Raw genomic sequence first — 17709 nt, forward strand, 5'->3', positions numbered from 1 at the left:
ACAGGAAAATGAAAACCACTAAGATTTAACAGAACAACATTTATTTTCTTACAAATAATTTTAACCTATACTGTGTTTAAAAACGCGTGTTCTGACATCAGTTAATATTCTTAAAATAACCCAAACTAAAATATTTCTGACCAAAAGCCTTCAAGTTCACATAGAATGGGATTTTTTTTAAGGAAAAAAGTATCCACAATGTAGATTAAAAATGTAGCTGATGGCTGTCTCACTAGTCCTGAACTGTAGAGTGCACCTTCTGCTCCGGACAGCATTGAGAATTTGTCAAGAAAAGGCTAAGATCTCTGAGTACTCAAGCTGCCAAGTGCTCTCAAATTAAATCAGTTTGAAGCGGTTTTCATTAAGATGGATTGAGTGTGGCATCGTGAGAAACACTCTATCAAATGTAGTGTTTTACTTAGTGATTAAGTATATACCAGTTGATGAAGCTACCCAAATCCTTCGTAATCCCACCACTCCAATAAACATTTAATGAGTATATAAGTTCAAAAAGCCTAGCAGAGGATTTAAACCTTCAATCTTGTTTTTATTTACTCTTGGAACTCAATTTCTCACTTCAAGTGAAGAATGCTGGTGCCTGAAGCTCATCTGTTGCCCTGGTAAAATTAAGTGCCCTCCATGGTATAAATTAGAAGACAAGACATTCAGGTTGCAATTTCTCCTAAGCTTTTTTTCTTATACTGATATATATATTGAATTATTTTATGAAATGCAATTATAAAAATATAAAATAATGTATCTCTTTCCTCAATTATGAATTCCAGGAGGTAGTACTGAAGAAACTTGTTTGTAACAGGAAAAATGCAGTAAAAATAAACAGTATATATACATTCTCATACCTTTGTTTTAAATCAGAATGTTACAATAAAAAAATGTAATTCCACAGAGTAGTTGCGGGGCAGAGCTTTCAAAAACTAAGGCAATATTTGGAGAAAAAAAAAAAAAGCCACAAAAATAATACTTTCCTAAGATATAACTTTATCCTGATAAGGGTCTGCTCCAACTACATTGCAAAAATATTAGAAATGTAAGATGACATGACTTTCAGATATGCTAGTAAGTAGCACATGAAGCACGAGTATTAAAAAACTAATTAACTGTACTACATTAATATCCAATTTACAGGTATAAAAAACTATTTATGAAAGCTCCTAATGGGCTCTTGTCCGTTATTATACTGATACACTGTCAACCATTTCTGATGAAATGACACAAAGTGAACTTTCTAACTCAAACACTTTTCTTGTTAAATTAATAATTTTGTATCTTTTAAACATGCATTAAGTTCCACCTTAATGAGTTATTATGAATTAATATTTTGCCACTGAATTGTTCTGTATCCATTTATGCTCTGAAATCTGCACAAAGGCATTAAAATATTCACTAGAGTGTGAAAAAACTATCTGTGCAGACGACACGTTAAGTTTGTGTTAACTTCTATACAGTGCAGATTCATAACCCCGCACACTTATCACAACAGCCTCTAACACAACATACCTGCTCCTTCCAATACGAAAAACTACAGGAAGCCAAATCATTTTCATTTTAAAATTAAATATCTATCAAGACAACAAAAAGTAAATTTAAACAGCATGATTTTCTTGTTTGTGTTTCAGCTTAATTATGCAGGGGTTTGGATTTCTCCTTAGTGAATTCAAGTCACCAAAACTTAAATAAACTATCCCCATTCTAATTTTATTAAAATACTGATTTTAAAACTGTGCATGGAATAACAGAAACTTGAGATGTCTGGTTGGATGGACAGAAAAAAATTAAATAACCAGACCATTAGTACTGGAATTTACTTGGCAGATAAAAGCTGTACAAAGAAAAAAAAATGCGCCGTATTTCAGAGACCTTTCAATTTAAATTTACAATTTCATTAGCCACCCTTCAAAGGAGTTACCAACATGCAACGTTGAACTTGTCAACCACAAGACTTGCAGCCAGTGTTATCTGGTGCTAGGACACCATTATTTCAGGAAGAAAAGGGAGTGGAATAGAAAAAAAAAAAAAGTGAAAAAAATAGTAGCTCTCACAACTAAAGGATTCCAATAAAAATACAGTCTGAATGATTAGAAAGCATGAGTTGTTCACTGTAATGTCAACAACAGCCAAGGTAAGTGTTTTAGTCAGTCAACTAAATGAATATAACTCTTCACAAACAATAAAATCAAGATAACTCCAAAATGTAGTTTACTTTTTTTTAAAATAAAGATGAAACATTAATAGTAATTTCCATTTCCCTCCTGTATTAAATAAAGTAATTTTAATACACACTTACCTCTCTAGCTTTCACATAGAAAGCTTCTTGAAAAGCAACCTCTAATGATCCAATTAAATAAACAGGATGGCATTCACCATATCTATTTGAGATAAAATTTCCAATTAATAAAAAATTATGAAAATAAGTAATGTCAATATTCTACCTCTTCATATACTCTTCAAATATAATGCATTGGCTAAATCTTCAGAAAGATGAAGTACTACACTTCTAAATACTTCCCTTCTGTCCTTTAAAGCCATCTGTCCCCCAACATTCAAAAGCTCAAAGTAACTAACTGATGTCTCAAAAATTTTATCATAAAAACTTTCTATTTACATACATAGACACCTTAAGTTCTATATAATTTTTCAATCATAACGTATTTCCTCTCTTCAGTATATTCTTAAAGGTTAATTGAAGGCAACTCTTGTATTACACATTAATGCATCTCATATATGTAAATGAACATTTCAACACAAGAGAGTGAAAACAGAAGGTATATAAGCTTTGCATTACTTTGCAATATATTAGTTTGCAGCTTTCACCTATTTGATGAAACATGGCAACTGTTTAACAATGGACAATTTGGTGGTATAAAGTTTTAAAAAAGCAGCATTTCTGTATTTTTAAAAGTAGAGATTTATCCAAGCACTTCATTATTGTGAAAACTCTCTTGCAACCTTGTACATATTTTTCAATATTTATCATTTTCAGCTTTTCTGTTTCTGTATATCATATTAAAATTACATAATCAGTGTCTCTATCCTCCTTCTGGACCCTTATGTAATTTAGTAATGATATTAATTACTGGCAAATTAAATAAGGCAAGAATCTGTCACTCTAACTTGGACTGAGAAATAGTCTTATCTCAGAAACAGTTCAATAAAGTTAAACTAAATTTTACTTAGTTTGTAAGAAGAATTGCACAGTTAATAGGCTAAGCTTACCTTGAAGAAAACTCTGCTGTGAATTGTAATAAGGCATCTGCTTCATTTTCAGCATTTTCTGGCACTTAAAAAAATGAAAAATATAAATTAAATGTAACCTTAAGGAAGCAGATTTTAATATGCAAACTCACTTGTTTTCTAGATTTTTTTATGTTGACAGCTTCCTGAAGTAGTTACCAAGAGACCATACAAATTTCATGAAAGACTATCGACTATGAACCTTTGGAAAGACATGAAATTTCCAGACACTCTCATGAATATATTCAGGCTTTCCAAACAGTAAAATCCTTAGGTCCAGTGTAATGTGATATATCACTTGTTCAGAGTTAACACTCTGGACTTACATTAAAATGAAAGGACTGGCTTGAAAGGCTTGACCCACTATACTGCTAGTTACTTTTTTTTTTCCTTCCTTTTTAACTTCCTGTTAAAAAGTTTTCCATATCTTTACATATAATTTCTGTCAAAAATCTTCTAAGGTAATAACATTAATGCAAGCCTAAAGCATATACAGAGAACATAGAATTGCATACAGGAGATAACGGCTCCCACTCAATCCTTTTCATAAGTCAAAGGCAAATAATCACCGAGAAACTTATTTAACGCAAATGACTAAAAATGACTAAAAATATTAATCACCACGAGACGCTGAAGTTAAATCTGTAGAATTTACAAAATAGGGAAGAGGAAATCTAGTTATCTACAGCAACATTTGGTTAGAGATCAGGATTTCTCTGAGTTTATTATTCTTTAACTCTAAGCTAAAAACATAAGGTTAAAAAACTTCCTCCATGGGGAGATGCTTTCATAGTTGCCAACTATGTTTGCTGTATTTTTATTTGGTATATCCATCAGACATGACACTCAAACAATTCAAGCATTCCTATCAAAAGATACTTTCCTGTTTCTTATTATGCAGATCCATCACACCTCTGCCTTCACTACTGCTGTACAAACACCAGTTAATTGTAAATTAACTGTCAACTCTTACTCATTGGCGATTTCCTCAGGGCAGATGATGCTACTCCAAACATTTCTCCATCATCAACTCCAAACTCTGTAGCATCTTCAAAGTCATCTCCATCACTGTCACTAACCATATGAACATCGGTGCATTGCTATTTAAAAAAAAACAAAACACAAAATCCACCATAAGCCTCTATTACAGACATCATTTTCAGTGAAACATGAAATACATACATACTGAAAAATACTTACACATTTCTATAAAAATACTTGATACACTGCATTTTATTTTACTGTTTTATACCGCACTATCAGACTGCTTTTTATAAAGAAGACCTAATTTTTAACAGAAGTCTGGTTGACAGAGTAATATTATGTGACAAAACGCATTATTAAGTAACTATGGAACCCGCTCCGTACACACATAGTTGAGCAAATTTTATCCCAAGTTAATGCAATTTTCTCTCTAACGGTACTACAGCTGGTTTAACTGCATAAGAAAGAGTGAGAAAAGCCACACAATCTATCGGTAACTTTAGACATCCAGATACAATCTATTTTAGCAATACTTGCATGGTGGGGGAAAGGCCTTGGAAAGGCACCTATCTATTGTATTGCAATCTCTGACACACAAATTTAGCACCCGTAATCCTAACTTGAGACACCAGACTACTGCATGCTGAATGACAGGCTGATTTATTTGGCATACCAACATAAAGGAGAAAAATCAACATTTTTGTGCAAGGAGCTAAGGTCCCATCTGTGCCTTCAACTCCCACCGTCAGATCTTTTGGATTTCATATCCTCCAAAACATAAAACAGCTCAGAAAAACTTGGGCTTTAACTATTCTTGCCTCTAAATTGACTTATTTTCTTGAACAACTATTCCAGATCCACTCAATCTAGAAGTTATAGTGACAGTACACTACAGATAGTCTACATGAACCCCTGCAGGTGTAATAAAGTATATTATGGAATGTGAGATTTCAGCTCTAGCATGCAAGTGATCACAAGAGAAGCAAAGAGCTCTAAACATGCTGGATCTCTCCCTACAACAGCTACACATAGAGAACTTCAAATAAGGAATGTTTACTGAATTAACTAGTCAACAAGAAAATTCTACAAGGTGGACAAACTCAGGTAATTTTGAAAGAATGACGTAAAGAAGCAATTATATAGTTCCGCTGGCGTATCCCAGGAGAAAACAATAACCATCTATTTAACCTGCTAAGTGGTTCAGGTATAGCTGGAACAGCGTTGTCTGACCATTCTTTAAATTTTAACAACTGTCCAACAGCATATATCAATGCTGACTGTGGCTTGTTTACTTTGTTTTTCCTCTTTTTCTTCAAAAGTTCCTTACTTTGTAAAGGAATTGTAAATTGATTCTTTTAACATGAAATTCTACTGACGTATTTGAGAACAGAAGGGACAGTGATCATGGCAAAATTAGCCTTCCCAGCTTCTTCCTAGAGTATACTTGTTAAATAAAGATGATGTTCTTACCTCCTCTGACTGTTCCCTCGTTTGTACAGGTGAAGATCTTCTTCCAACTGTAAGTCGATGGCAAGGAAAAGTCAGTCCCGATACAGCTAGAGTCATCTACAAACAAAGCAATGATTGTTTATTAAAGCCATAGCCTTAGCTGAGTGTTGGGGTTTTTTTTAAGGTTGCTTTGAGATCTGAACTGAAGACTGCACTGCAGAAGATCAAATTTAATTTTACAATATGTACAATTTTACAACATAAGAAACAAACCTGGAAAACTAAAATGATTCCTTAAATTAAAATGGTCAAAGAAACAACAACAGAGTTTTAGAGGTATGTATGCATGGAACATCGAAACGATCTAAATGGCATTGCAAACTTAAAACTGTCTTGAATTGTTATTTTCTCCCAAATCAGTACTGTAGTTTGAACTGTTATTTGTACGTGATAACTTTTACAATTGAAAAATGTAAATTTTTCCTTCCTAATCAATAAGCAAATGTTAATGTGAAGATGATAGGTACAAATATCACTGATTTAAAAGTTAAGTCATCTTGAAAAATAATTTAACTGTCTTGAAACATCAGTTTATTGGCAGATGTTCTAAAAGACACAATCACAATGGCTACTTAAAAAATACATTTCACCTCCCATCTTGATCATTATTAATGTCAAAGGCATGTGCCATGTTTCTTACATGAACAAGAACACATACAAACCCAACAGTGCTGGTGAAACTACAGTCAGGACAGACAGGAGAGATGTTCTTTAACTACTGCCAACAGAAACAGCACTTTTGCCTGTTGCTGTATGCCTAACCTCAATTTTTTTAAATTAATGAGACAGCAAATGGAAAAAAGCTATCATCATTTGAAAGACAAAACTATTAGATGCTTGCGGATACGTAGCAATAATATTTGAAGATCTGATCCCACATTGCATTTAAAAATGTACTAATCATACAACTAAAAATGAGAGTTGTCCATTCTTTTTTGATCAGAACCATCTGCGCCATCTCTTCCTGTCAAGCACCGTTTACACATTTCTTTATACAGCGTAAGTGTACACCCGGCCTTCTGCTCTCTTCTGGAAAGCACATCAGTTCTGGTCAAGTGAGGTTGATGACCACAAGTAGAATTTCACAAGGACCTAAGCCCTATCTTGATAACACGTGGGCTAAATTTACGTTGTGAATAGCTCTTAAACCAAGATAGTCAATTCATTTTGGCAATGACCAAATATTTGATGCTGTACAATTCTTAGTGACATGGAGAAAGATAGTTCTGGCTGTATGTTCAAAATATTGTTTCTAATGGTTCCTTCAGAAGAAACACAGAAGACAGAAAAATATTTTCTAAATCCTATAAAAATGATTACTGTTTTTGCAGGGCACAGCATGATACACACACATTATATATTTTAGAAATACAGCATCCTCCTAATTAGCCTGTAAAAACATTAAGGTAAAATAAATTTCAATCATCCTTAACAAAAACTCAAGAATAAACCATAAGCCTTAAATTCCATTTACTGCCATGAGCACTGAAAATATCCCATTTACTTTTATACATAATTCAGAATGACTTTATCACTTGTCTGCTAGAACTCCCAAAGATTTAATTTGCTGCAGGTTGAAGCAGGCTGATTAAGCAGGCTGGTTACCAAATGAATGTTAACCTGTCTGAACTAGCCTACTGTCACATTCTCATAGCAAGGTTAAACAGAAGTTTAGCTGCATACAAAGCCTAGCGATCGTCTTGAAGGAAGTGAGTAATAATACTCGGGAGCAAATATTAAAGATGACATGCAGGTCAAGACCAATTACCTGCAAAACTCCCATGACAGGGTGTAAGAACTGTATTCTCTGTAATAATCCACCAGTTTAATTAGTACTTTTATAAGCTTTTAATAATAAACAAAAGCACAACTGTTATAAAACCTGAAACTTTGCCCTGTAGTTATCACACTACATAAAACATTGTTAAACCATACGCACATGCCCGCTAACCACAGACAGACTGAAGTTCCCTATCTAACAGCACCAAATACCCGGACAGATGCCTGGAAAGGCTCCCGATATGTTTTACATACATATTAAACAAAGAGTGGTAAGATCAAGCAAGCAGTTATTGTGCTGCTTCATCTCTTGGCCCAATAGCAGGGTGTTGCAATTCCAATTTGCAGCCCTACATTACAGTGTCAAAGCATCTCTCACAAATGAGCTAACAGCAGAAGGGATTGGACATCAGAGACATTTCACCCTACTCCCCAGACAGTCGCTGGAATGTTAGGCTTTTGCCTACTTTTGTGTGAGATATCACCCTCCTCTTTGGCTTTTTTTGAGAAGTTTTTTGCAAAGGAAAGGCTAGGACAAATAGAAGACTCTACCTTTCATTTCAAAATAATCTAGCAGCATTAACGTTTCTCTAGAATTAAGTTATTCTCCTTCTAAGAGAAAGGACAGAGTCCTCTCTCAAGAGAGACTCTTGCACCAGAAAGTTTATTTTCGAAATTACCAAAACATCGACACTAAGCAGAAGATCACTTTGCAGGCAGCTCAGTCTGGTGCCACAGACAGCAAACCTCAACATTTACAAGAATTTTGTACGCAGACCAATTTACTGATGGGAGCACTCGCTGAAGCACCTCAGTGGCAAGAACCGCTCAGATGTCAGGCTGCTCTTGGAGAGTTTTTTCTTTTTAAATACTGCACCTGCTTACTCCCAAACAGGGTTACAGTAGAGTAGATATATGAATTGCTCCGTCACAGCTGTCTTCCCATGGGAATGGACATATTTTTTTTACCAATTCCAAACCTGAAAATGCTGGTTGGTAGCCTGAATACCCGATTACCCAGATTCTTCACTCATGAACCCACCTGACTGGGTAAACACTCAAAAGTCACTAACTTTTCAGAATATTTTCTTTTCCTGCATAAAAATCACTGTTATGTGAGTACTCTAGCTTAAATCAGATGGCTTTTACACGCACAAGAAGGGATACTGAAAGATGCATATGCAGGACTCTTGGCACCAATAATGAGCTAGATATAGATGATGAAATAAATAATACATTAAAGCAAAAATAAATAAGGTTTGTCCATTTTTCTAGGCAGTAAATGTACACATGTGCAAATCCCTACTCAAAACGTCTCAGAGCTGAAAGGTACATGAGGTAGAAAGTGAAACAGAATCAGAAATAGGCAAAACGACTTGCAAAAAGTAACTGAAGATGATTACCAAAAAGCCAGATCTCTTGTCCAACATTGTGTACGGACCGCTTGTGCTTGTTGAAAGTTTAAGTCACCTCCTATTTGGCTTCCTATAGCTTTTTAAGGAGAAAACAATCTTGCCACTGAGTTGCCTGTATTTAAGTCAGAACATACTTTAGAAAATAAATTATGGTAAGAGAACAGGCAGGCCCTTGAAGCGCATGATTTACAGACTCCACCATTAGGCCTGTTATTATCCTCTCAGAGCTTATCATTGCAAAGTATGGCCTTTCCAGAGGGATGAGATGGAGAACGACCTGCTGAATTGCTGCCAAGAGAGTCAATGATCTTTAGTAGAACAGCTTCCATGTCAGCTAGCTCCAGAACAAATCAAACTGTCATCAACAGCAGGAAAACTTCCCCAGGAAACCCAGAGTTTCACAAGAGCAGTAGGCGAGACAAGTCTGCAAAACATGGCACCTTCCAGAAGGTGAGAGCCGCAGATATGTAACGGATTGACTTTGTCATGACTTGAGAGGCTGCACTGTTCACAGGATACTTGTCATCAAGGGATCCCTTTTTTCTAAAAGGATGCAGCTCTTTTAACAAGAGCCATTAACAAGACGCAAGTTTAAGTGATAATGTTTAAGGAAAGTAGGAATATTGATTTATTTTGTGCTCTTTGTTAAGTTTTTGATTGCTACAAGAGTAGTGAGTGTTGAGTTTTTGAAGTGTGTGGGAGTTCTGCTTGTTTGGTTTGCTTTAATGTACATTAATACATCTATCTAAATGTACCAGTACTTACCACTGTTCTTGTTAACCAGGGCAAGTTATTAAATGTAGCCTTTCAGCTGTAGCACCTGGTAGTTGTCAGTTTCAAAAAACGGCTTTTGATTGTTTAAAAGACCATTTAAATGAGAAATAACTTCATTCACAGTAACAGAGTAACTACCTATTGTTTGAACTACTCAAACGAAGAATCCTATCCAACTCACTACAGTGTTATTTTTCCATGGCAAAATCTTTTCTTTTCTATTTTTTTTTTTACATAAACTAGAGATCCTTGACCATTTGCTCTCAGAAATTCAAATGTCAAATACGAACTTTACAAAGCATCAGAAAAAAATTCACAGAACACTTGATCTATATGCAAAAGAGAGGAGTCTATGCTAGATTTTACTTCCTCATGCACAGCAAATGAAGCAACAGGCATTATCTGACAGTGGCAAACCTAAACCAGAACAAAAAACCTTGCAGCAGACATACCTGCTGGATCTTTAATATAAAGTAAAAAGATCATGAAAAGAAATGTAATTTCTGTATTACTTGACCACTATGAATCAGTTGAGTTATTCAATTAGCTGTACTTCTAATACAGAATTATGTTTGTCTGTATATAATCTGCTTCAATAGAAAACTAAATGGGGGAATTCTCATAGTGTGATTTCCTCCTAAGGTAAAGGAAGATAATCCATGTTTTCTGCCTTTAATACTCAGAGATAAGGTAAGCAAACAAACTTCTGGTGTAAAAAAAAAAAAGGCATGTTTTCCGATACTTGACTCTCCTTCATAAATCTCCCATAAAAAGCAGACTAATTCCCAGTCCTACTCAAGGTCAGCTTGTAGAACATTAGGCAAAAGGAAGTCTTAATAACCTGCCCTCCACTTTTAGCATCCTGAAAAATAGGTAAAATTATAGTAGCACAGCTGGATGGAAAAAGCCACAGAAAGGAACCTTCCCAAAGATGTCACTCCTTGTGTAATTGCCAAGGAGGTACGTGCTTTCTAACGCATCCTTTCAGACTCTGCATTGATGAACAGGCAGCATTAAAACTTGCATATATATTCAAACAGGAGGGGGGCACACAAAGTGCAAAATTTTGCCTTCTGGTTTGTATAATCTAAAGCAGTTAAGGAACACTCAGATTACCTAATCTCAGATCTTTCAAGATGGTATCTCTAACTTCTGTTTGCTGTTGCTCTCATAATTAGCCCAAGACAACAAGGTGCTCCACCCACTGCAGTGCCTTTCCCATCCGACTCTCTGTAATGCAGTACTTTTAGAGCACCACATTCAACTAATTCCAGAATTAAACTGAATGTTCTAGGTATCGATATTAATTCTGTTGAAAACTTGCAATGCCTATTTTCCTCTTGTTGAGCAAAAGGAAAAAAAAAAAAAATCAAGCCCCCAGAGTATCTGTGCTGAAGATAAATCAGCTGTTAGCAGGTATCATAATACAGAGTTCTGGCTGGATAAACCACCTCAAGTCAGCAATTGCAGTAGCACCCTGTTATCTCAGTAACGGTTTGAGACTGTTTTATGCCTTCACTGTTATCATTTTACACCCCGTGATCTGCTTAAGTAGTAAGAGAAGATTATCTCCATAAAAATATGCCAAAAATATTATTCCCCCTATGTAGTCAGATTTTCATAGCGATTATACAAACATCTTGAAACTCAAAAACCTTTGTTTTGCCCTGGAAACAACAGCAGTATGTGAGCAACATTCAGAGTATTATTAAAAGTGTTGTAAAGTTACTCATTGTGAGTAAAAAGTTATCTAATTAATTAAGAACATGCTAAATTCATGCTCAGCTTGAATAGTCTTTGAAACAGAGCTGTTTTAACAAGGTGAATTCTACCACAGCTACAAACTTCTAATCAACATCTATAATTATTATTGCAGTACATATCAGCTCTGAAATCTAACAGCCATTTGTGGCCACTTTTTAGTACTTTGGCCATAACTAACTTGTCAATATTAGCTAACTGTGGTTACATGTTAGAAACCAATATATTAACAAACATGGAAATGATATCCCAAAATTGTATTTATAAATCAGGAGGTCATCAGCTGAACAAGAGCTCTTTCTAGAGGTTGTATATCGGGCTGTAGTGCGCATGTGGAGATTCAAAATATACATCTATCACACAAGAAATTCTTCATCAGAGATGGACGCACTGTTGCCTACAGACTGAAACCCAATCCTGGTTCAAATACTCCATGTGACAGCCCTTTCACTGTGCTCAAAACGTGAGCTGCTTAGCTTTTTCATTTACTGGTTTACTCACTGATACATGGCTAATGTACAAAGAAACAAACACGACCGAGTACATTTCATAACATGCTGTGCTCAGTTATTCAAAATAACTTAAGACAGAGGTGCCCGTAGCAAAATACTCAATAACTGGCAGGCATCTTCACTCTGAAAACTTCACTTCCATATAATTTAGTCCTTTTTCTTGTCAGAGTAATTATGATGATGCCTTTTTCCCCTCATCGGGTCAGAGGGGTAAGGATAGAGGAGGGAGGAAGGAGCTTATTGTGCATTTCAGTTTTTGTATTAAACTTACTATTCTGTTATCTGACTTTTTGTTACAGCATAAGCTAATTCTCCGAGTATGATGAATATCAGTGACACTACTGGTATCTGTATGTATGTGTTTTCTTGAAGCTAGAGAAAAAATCTGGTCTTTTTTGAAGACCATTATATGAAGTTTGAGAAGGAACAAAAAGTTTGAGAAGGAACATTTCTGTCCTAGTTTTTCTATTGTACTCTATATGCATATGGTACTACTAGCTGAGTTTGGTTACTAGGCATATTAGGGATCAAATTATTTCATAGCCCAACTGCACTAAGAGTGGTAAGGCAATAAACAAGACAAACCAATGCATCAGTTTCCTACATTTTGGCTGAATAGCATGGCTCCTGCAAAGGAGCCTTTCCATATCTCCAGGATCAGTCCATTCTCTGTCCTTCCAGCCAGGGTAGGTAGCATTCTGATAAGTGAGAAATTCTCTCACTTCTTAGTCTAGACAGACTTCAGTTTAGATGTCTGCAAGGCATATTCATCATTGCTAATCCCTTCTTCTTGATGGGCAGATCTCAGAAGAATTCAAACAAGTTCATTTCTAGCCTAACAAGATGTCATCTATCTCTCCTCACTAGACAAATTAAGTCCCCTGTTGAAAAAGATTACCATACTAATTGTGCAGAATGGGAAATTAGAGATAAATACGTTTTCAGCAGGGCAAGATGAAGGCACAAACCTATGTCTCATATCTCAGGTCTTTAAGTCAGAATCTCAGGGTGATCTAGGGGCCTGCAGACCAGTTCAACCAACCTAACGTCACTCCCCAGAAAGACACAGGATCAAATTATAAAACAATCTGTTTGAAACGCCTAGAAAAGAAGTTATTCTACTTGTTGCTTACCATCGGAGCAAGACTAGTCAGGTCGCTCTGTGGCTGAGGCTGCTGCTCCCTGCTCACTAGCGTTTCCATTTTTCATTTTTCTTTTGTAACCTATCCTTTTAGAGATTAAAGAAGTGAGCAAATCATAAAGCAAGGAGTATTTGTGTGGCGAAAGGGAGACAGCAGTTAATGTGGCATATGGGAGAAATCAAAGTGTAAAAGGGAGGGAGGAGAGGTAGAGCAAGTGAATGACAGCAGAGGAAGTTTTGTCTCCACACTTGAAATGTAAGAGTGGGAAGTTTTCCACGAAACAAACTGTTGAAGAAAACAGTGGTTTCCAAATGCATCCAGCACAGCCCTTGAATATTAATATTGAAGCAGAGGAAATCAGAGTGAGTGTGGAACTCTTTTGCAATTTTTTGCGATTGTCGAGCAAATATCAGATGGCTCCATGCTCTTTCCTGGTTGGAGACGCAAACACAGAGAAACCATTCCATACAGGAAGGAGCTGGTGTACTTACAAGCAACTCGTGCTGTTTCTGAGGATACAGAGAGTCTCATAATTTCAAGAAGAATGATGCTATGATATGAGAGATCCTTCATATTAGGTTGTTCTTTCCACGGCTCTAGTTCTCAGTGTTTAACCAAGCATTATTAACAATGTGTGGGCAGCCTGTTGTGCTCAGACAAACCCTCACTAAATTCTTTGGGAACAAATAGGTGCTCAACACTGCCAAACCCATCACTTATCACTGTATAATTATACAATAAATAATCTATCTTGTTTCCAGTGTATAATCTCACAAAGTCAAAGTGATAAATGATTTAAGAATTCATGCATGTTCATGTTTAAAAGTAATGTTTAAAATTTCAACAGATTAAAAGTTTTCTGTGAATTAATGTTTATCTTTTGCTTTGCTCTTTTCTCAAAGCTAGCAAGTATTCTTTCATTAGTAACAGACTGTAAAATTACTTTTATCTAGACTGAAATACACTGTATACATAAAACAAGTTATCACACCAACAATGAGCAAGTATCCCACTGTAAAAGGAAGGTACATTACAATTTAAAAAAGAAAAACTCTATCAAAGGCATTTTTTTTATATTTACTGAAACAAGGGCTTTTTTTTGTACTAGGAAATTAAGAGACCCAGAGAGATTTACTATACAGAACTGAAGGGCTCTCTTCAGTCTACACTGGTCAACAAGACATTGCTATTCAAGTTTAGTACATAATTTTAAAAAAAAATAAATCAACCAACCAAAGTTCATCTAGTACCATGTAAAACCTTATCCCTCCTTGAACAACAATAAAAAGTGGATGGAATTCTACATTAGACACTTTGTCTCTGACATCAAATACCATTAGCTGGGAAAAACAGTCAAGTATGCTCTTGGTTTGTTTGTTTTATTGAACTGTTGTACAAATATTAAAATGAACAGAAGAGTTAAAAAAATTTGGCAGCCCTTGAAATTAACTTCCTCTGGAAAATAACTTCATTTTCATTATGCATCTTCAATAAAAAAAAAAAATTGACAGGTATTCAACGTTTCATTTTAAACACTAACTGGATGAAAAAAAATCTCTAGGGTGGAGTGTGTTCAGGTTATAAATCAGCAACGCTTATTTTAACTCCTCACAAAGTGTTGTTGAGATAATTACTGCTGACAGCTTTATTCAAGGTTCATTTCACTTTTTCTACTATTTTTCCCCTGTTAGAAGTTCAGCAGGGCCCATGGGAAGATCCACCCCTCACACCTGTTAGGGTTCTTCATGTTACTGAGGCCAGTTTGGACATGTCACTTCAAATTAGCATTGTGCCAGCGCGCTGTGACAATTACTTATCGCAGGTTTAACTCGAAAAAAAGTTTCTAATCCAGCCACAAGAACAGTGTCAGAGTACGTAATTTAAACCTGTCAACACAGGTTGTAGGAAGTTCATTCCAGGGATTTCAGTGATGTTCCCATGGTAGATCTTTGAACTATAATGAAGACTAAAATCACAAAGGAATGCTAGAGAGTCAGAACACAGAACCCAAAAGTTAAAACAGATATGAACTGAAGAAAGTGCCTTAAATATTAATAAATTTTAAAAATTTTGATAAATTCTTTAGATAGGATTAAGAGACTGCTTTGTTTAATTCTTCAAAATTCTTCTGCAGTTTATTCCAAAAGGCTGCATATTAACGTACGTCTCTTATTACTTCTGCTGCAGTAGAAAGGCACAACCCTGGCAGACCTTTACACAACGTGTTGAAGGCAGCAGCACCGTGAAGATGCTCTGGAATCGACTTGTGGATAAACGGCACGCGAGGTGGGATGAGGGAGGCTGGAGAAGAGTCCATGGCACAGTGGGCAGGCTACTTGTGTCTTTCTGACACTAGATGAGGGATGCTGGAGTCACAGCGACAACCATGATAAAAGCAAGCTTCACAAAACACTAGTGAGAGTTTCCCTACAAGCTTGAGAAAATGCTGTGCCCAGTCTTGTGGGAACACCCAGCTCTGGTACGCTGGTTGAACACACAGGCCAATTTTTGCTACGGTTGCCGCTAATCACCAGCCAGCTGTATTACTGTGAATCTATCACTCTCGTTTGCTGGCTGAATGAAAGAGAAAATGATCCCTGGTTCTGATTATTTCTCAGTTGATTAAGCCTAGTTAGGCAAGTTAGGAATTAAAGCAGAAGGATATTGTAGTACTTAATGTTGCTCCAAACCACAAACACATTTAAATGAAAAAAAAAAAAAAGGGAAATAATATTTCCTTGTACAAGAGATTCTACCAAGAAAGAGATATACTTCAGAGAATGAAATAAATACCCATGATCACTTACAGAGCTCATTCTTCTTCTTAGACAAAAACTGTAAATATTAAAAAGGATGAAAAATCTGCCAAGCCATTTGCAGCTATTTGAAACACAGGGTAACAGAATTAAATAAACGCTGAAAGACCTGGAACACAGTTAAGTATAGACCATGAGGCTAATTGTGGATCTTGAGTTAATTACTTTCCACTGATACGTTTTCTCAATGGTCTTTTACATCAGTTTTTTCTTTCCTTGGTCTGAACCCCAAGGCAATTCAGCGTGCTAGCCTCCAAACTCTGGGTGATTCATTGTGTACTTCTGCCTTAGGATTTTTAGCTCATGCAGAGAAAGCCAGGCTTTCACATCAAGTTGATGTTAATGTGCATTGACAAAGCAACAGTAAAGGAGCTTCATGTTTGTCACAACGTGCACTCTTTAATTTAGTAATTGCTTTACACTGATATGCAAATAATGACACATTTCCCAAATTTCCAGTTCCCCGGCAATGCTTTCACTAATTACTCAGTGGTTAAAACTTATGCATGTAAATTGGTTAAGTGAGCTTATTAATAAGTACACCTGTGTGAATTGATCTATAGAACACATATGCCTGGGAACAGGTCATAACTCACTGTATGCTCCTGAATGTCCCAGGAACTGAAAATAAATATATTCTCACCAAAACAAGATCTACTAAGACTAACAGTGTTACTCATAGATAAACTGGGACTCCCCAAACCTTTCCCAAGCTACAGAGAGACTGCCTGTGGGTGACAACAAATACCAGGAGTCAGAGCATTCATCCATGTCATGTTGCCAAATGAAAGGAGGACTAAGGTAAACAAAAGAAAAGGTCTATAGGAAAAAGGACGAGGATCCCTCTAGTACCTGAAAACACAGGAAGGCGCCGGCATCCACTCATCCATCAGTTCACTGAGGACCACCACTTGCTCTGCAGTCTGGTTATGGTGTTTTGTGATACTGCTTACTCTTATTTTCGATGCTTTAAAGGTAACTTTGAAAAATTCAGCTGCACTTAACGTGGATTTAGACTCGTAACAACTGTAAAACCACTAAACAGAGTTAACCTGTCTTCCTATATCTCCTTTCCTTAAAATTCTTCACAGCATAAGGGCTGAAAAGTGATCAAGGTACTAACATTGCCCTATTTCATTTGCTGGCTTCTGTGTTGAAACACAGCATCTGTTAGGTTTCTGGTATTTTCTTTAAGTAACTATGTAATTGCCACAAAACTTGGTATAATAATATCGTTTGTTCTAAGGCTGATCACAAATCACCTATTTTTTGCTATTCAGAAGATACACAAAACTTAAACCAAATTTTAAGGTAAGAAACAATTCTAAGTACAATAATAAGCAACAGTATAAAGCAACAACCAATTCAATTCGTCCAGATCACATATTGCCCACAGATATTCACAGATACATCTTGGGAACTGCTTTGCATTCACAAAGAGTATTAGCCAAATACTTGGCACGTTTCTGGTCTACGGTGGGATGCCATTTACTTCACAGCATTGTACAATGCTTTGGATGGCAAACAGAAGAGCGCCTGGATATGTTTCCAGCACTATATAATTCCCTGGCAGAGTTCAAGCAGTTGTGCTAGCAACACTGCTTCCAACAAATGGTGCAAACACTGATGGGCTTTTTATGCTGCCTCTTCTTCCTGGATATCACTTTTCGAGGAATTGGATTTTTGCAATGTTAGCGTTTTGAAAACACGGTGTTACTGACTTTTAAAAATAAGCTTCTGAAAAGGATGACCATTCCTCATTTTC

At 36.0% G+C, this 17709-nt stretch overlaps 1 protein-coding gene across 1 annotated transcript in view; it reads right to left on the reverse strand.

The window, feature by feature from the left end:
• Window positions 1–17709, reverse strand: part of FAF1 (Fas associated factor 1) — a 169608-nt gene that overhangs the window by 52595 nt on the left and 99304 nt on the right. The window contains exons 9-12 of the mRNA XM_009990349.2: window positions 5707–5802; window positions 4226–4352; window positions 3235–3298; window positions 2306–2387 (exon numbers count right to left, since the gene is read on the reverse strand). Of these exons, the coding sequence (XP_009988651.2) occupies window positions 2306–2387; window positions 3235–3298; window positions 4226–4352; window positions 5707–5802 (369 nt within the window). The remainder of the gene's footprint in view (window positions 1–2305; window positions 2388–3234; window positions 3299–4225; window positions 4353–5706; window positions 5803–17709) is intronic.

This window comes from Tauraco erythrolophus, chromosome 10, assembly GCF_009769465.1.
Source record: "Tauraco erythrolophus isolate bTauEry1 chromosome 10, bTauEry1.pri, whole genome shotgun sequence".
Classification (NCBI taxonomy): Eukaryota; Metazoa; Chordata; class Aves; order Musophagiformes; family Musophagidae; genus Tauraco; species Tauraco erythrolophus.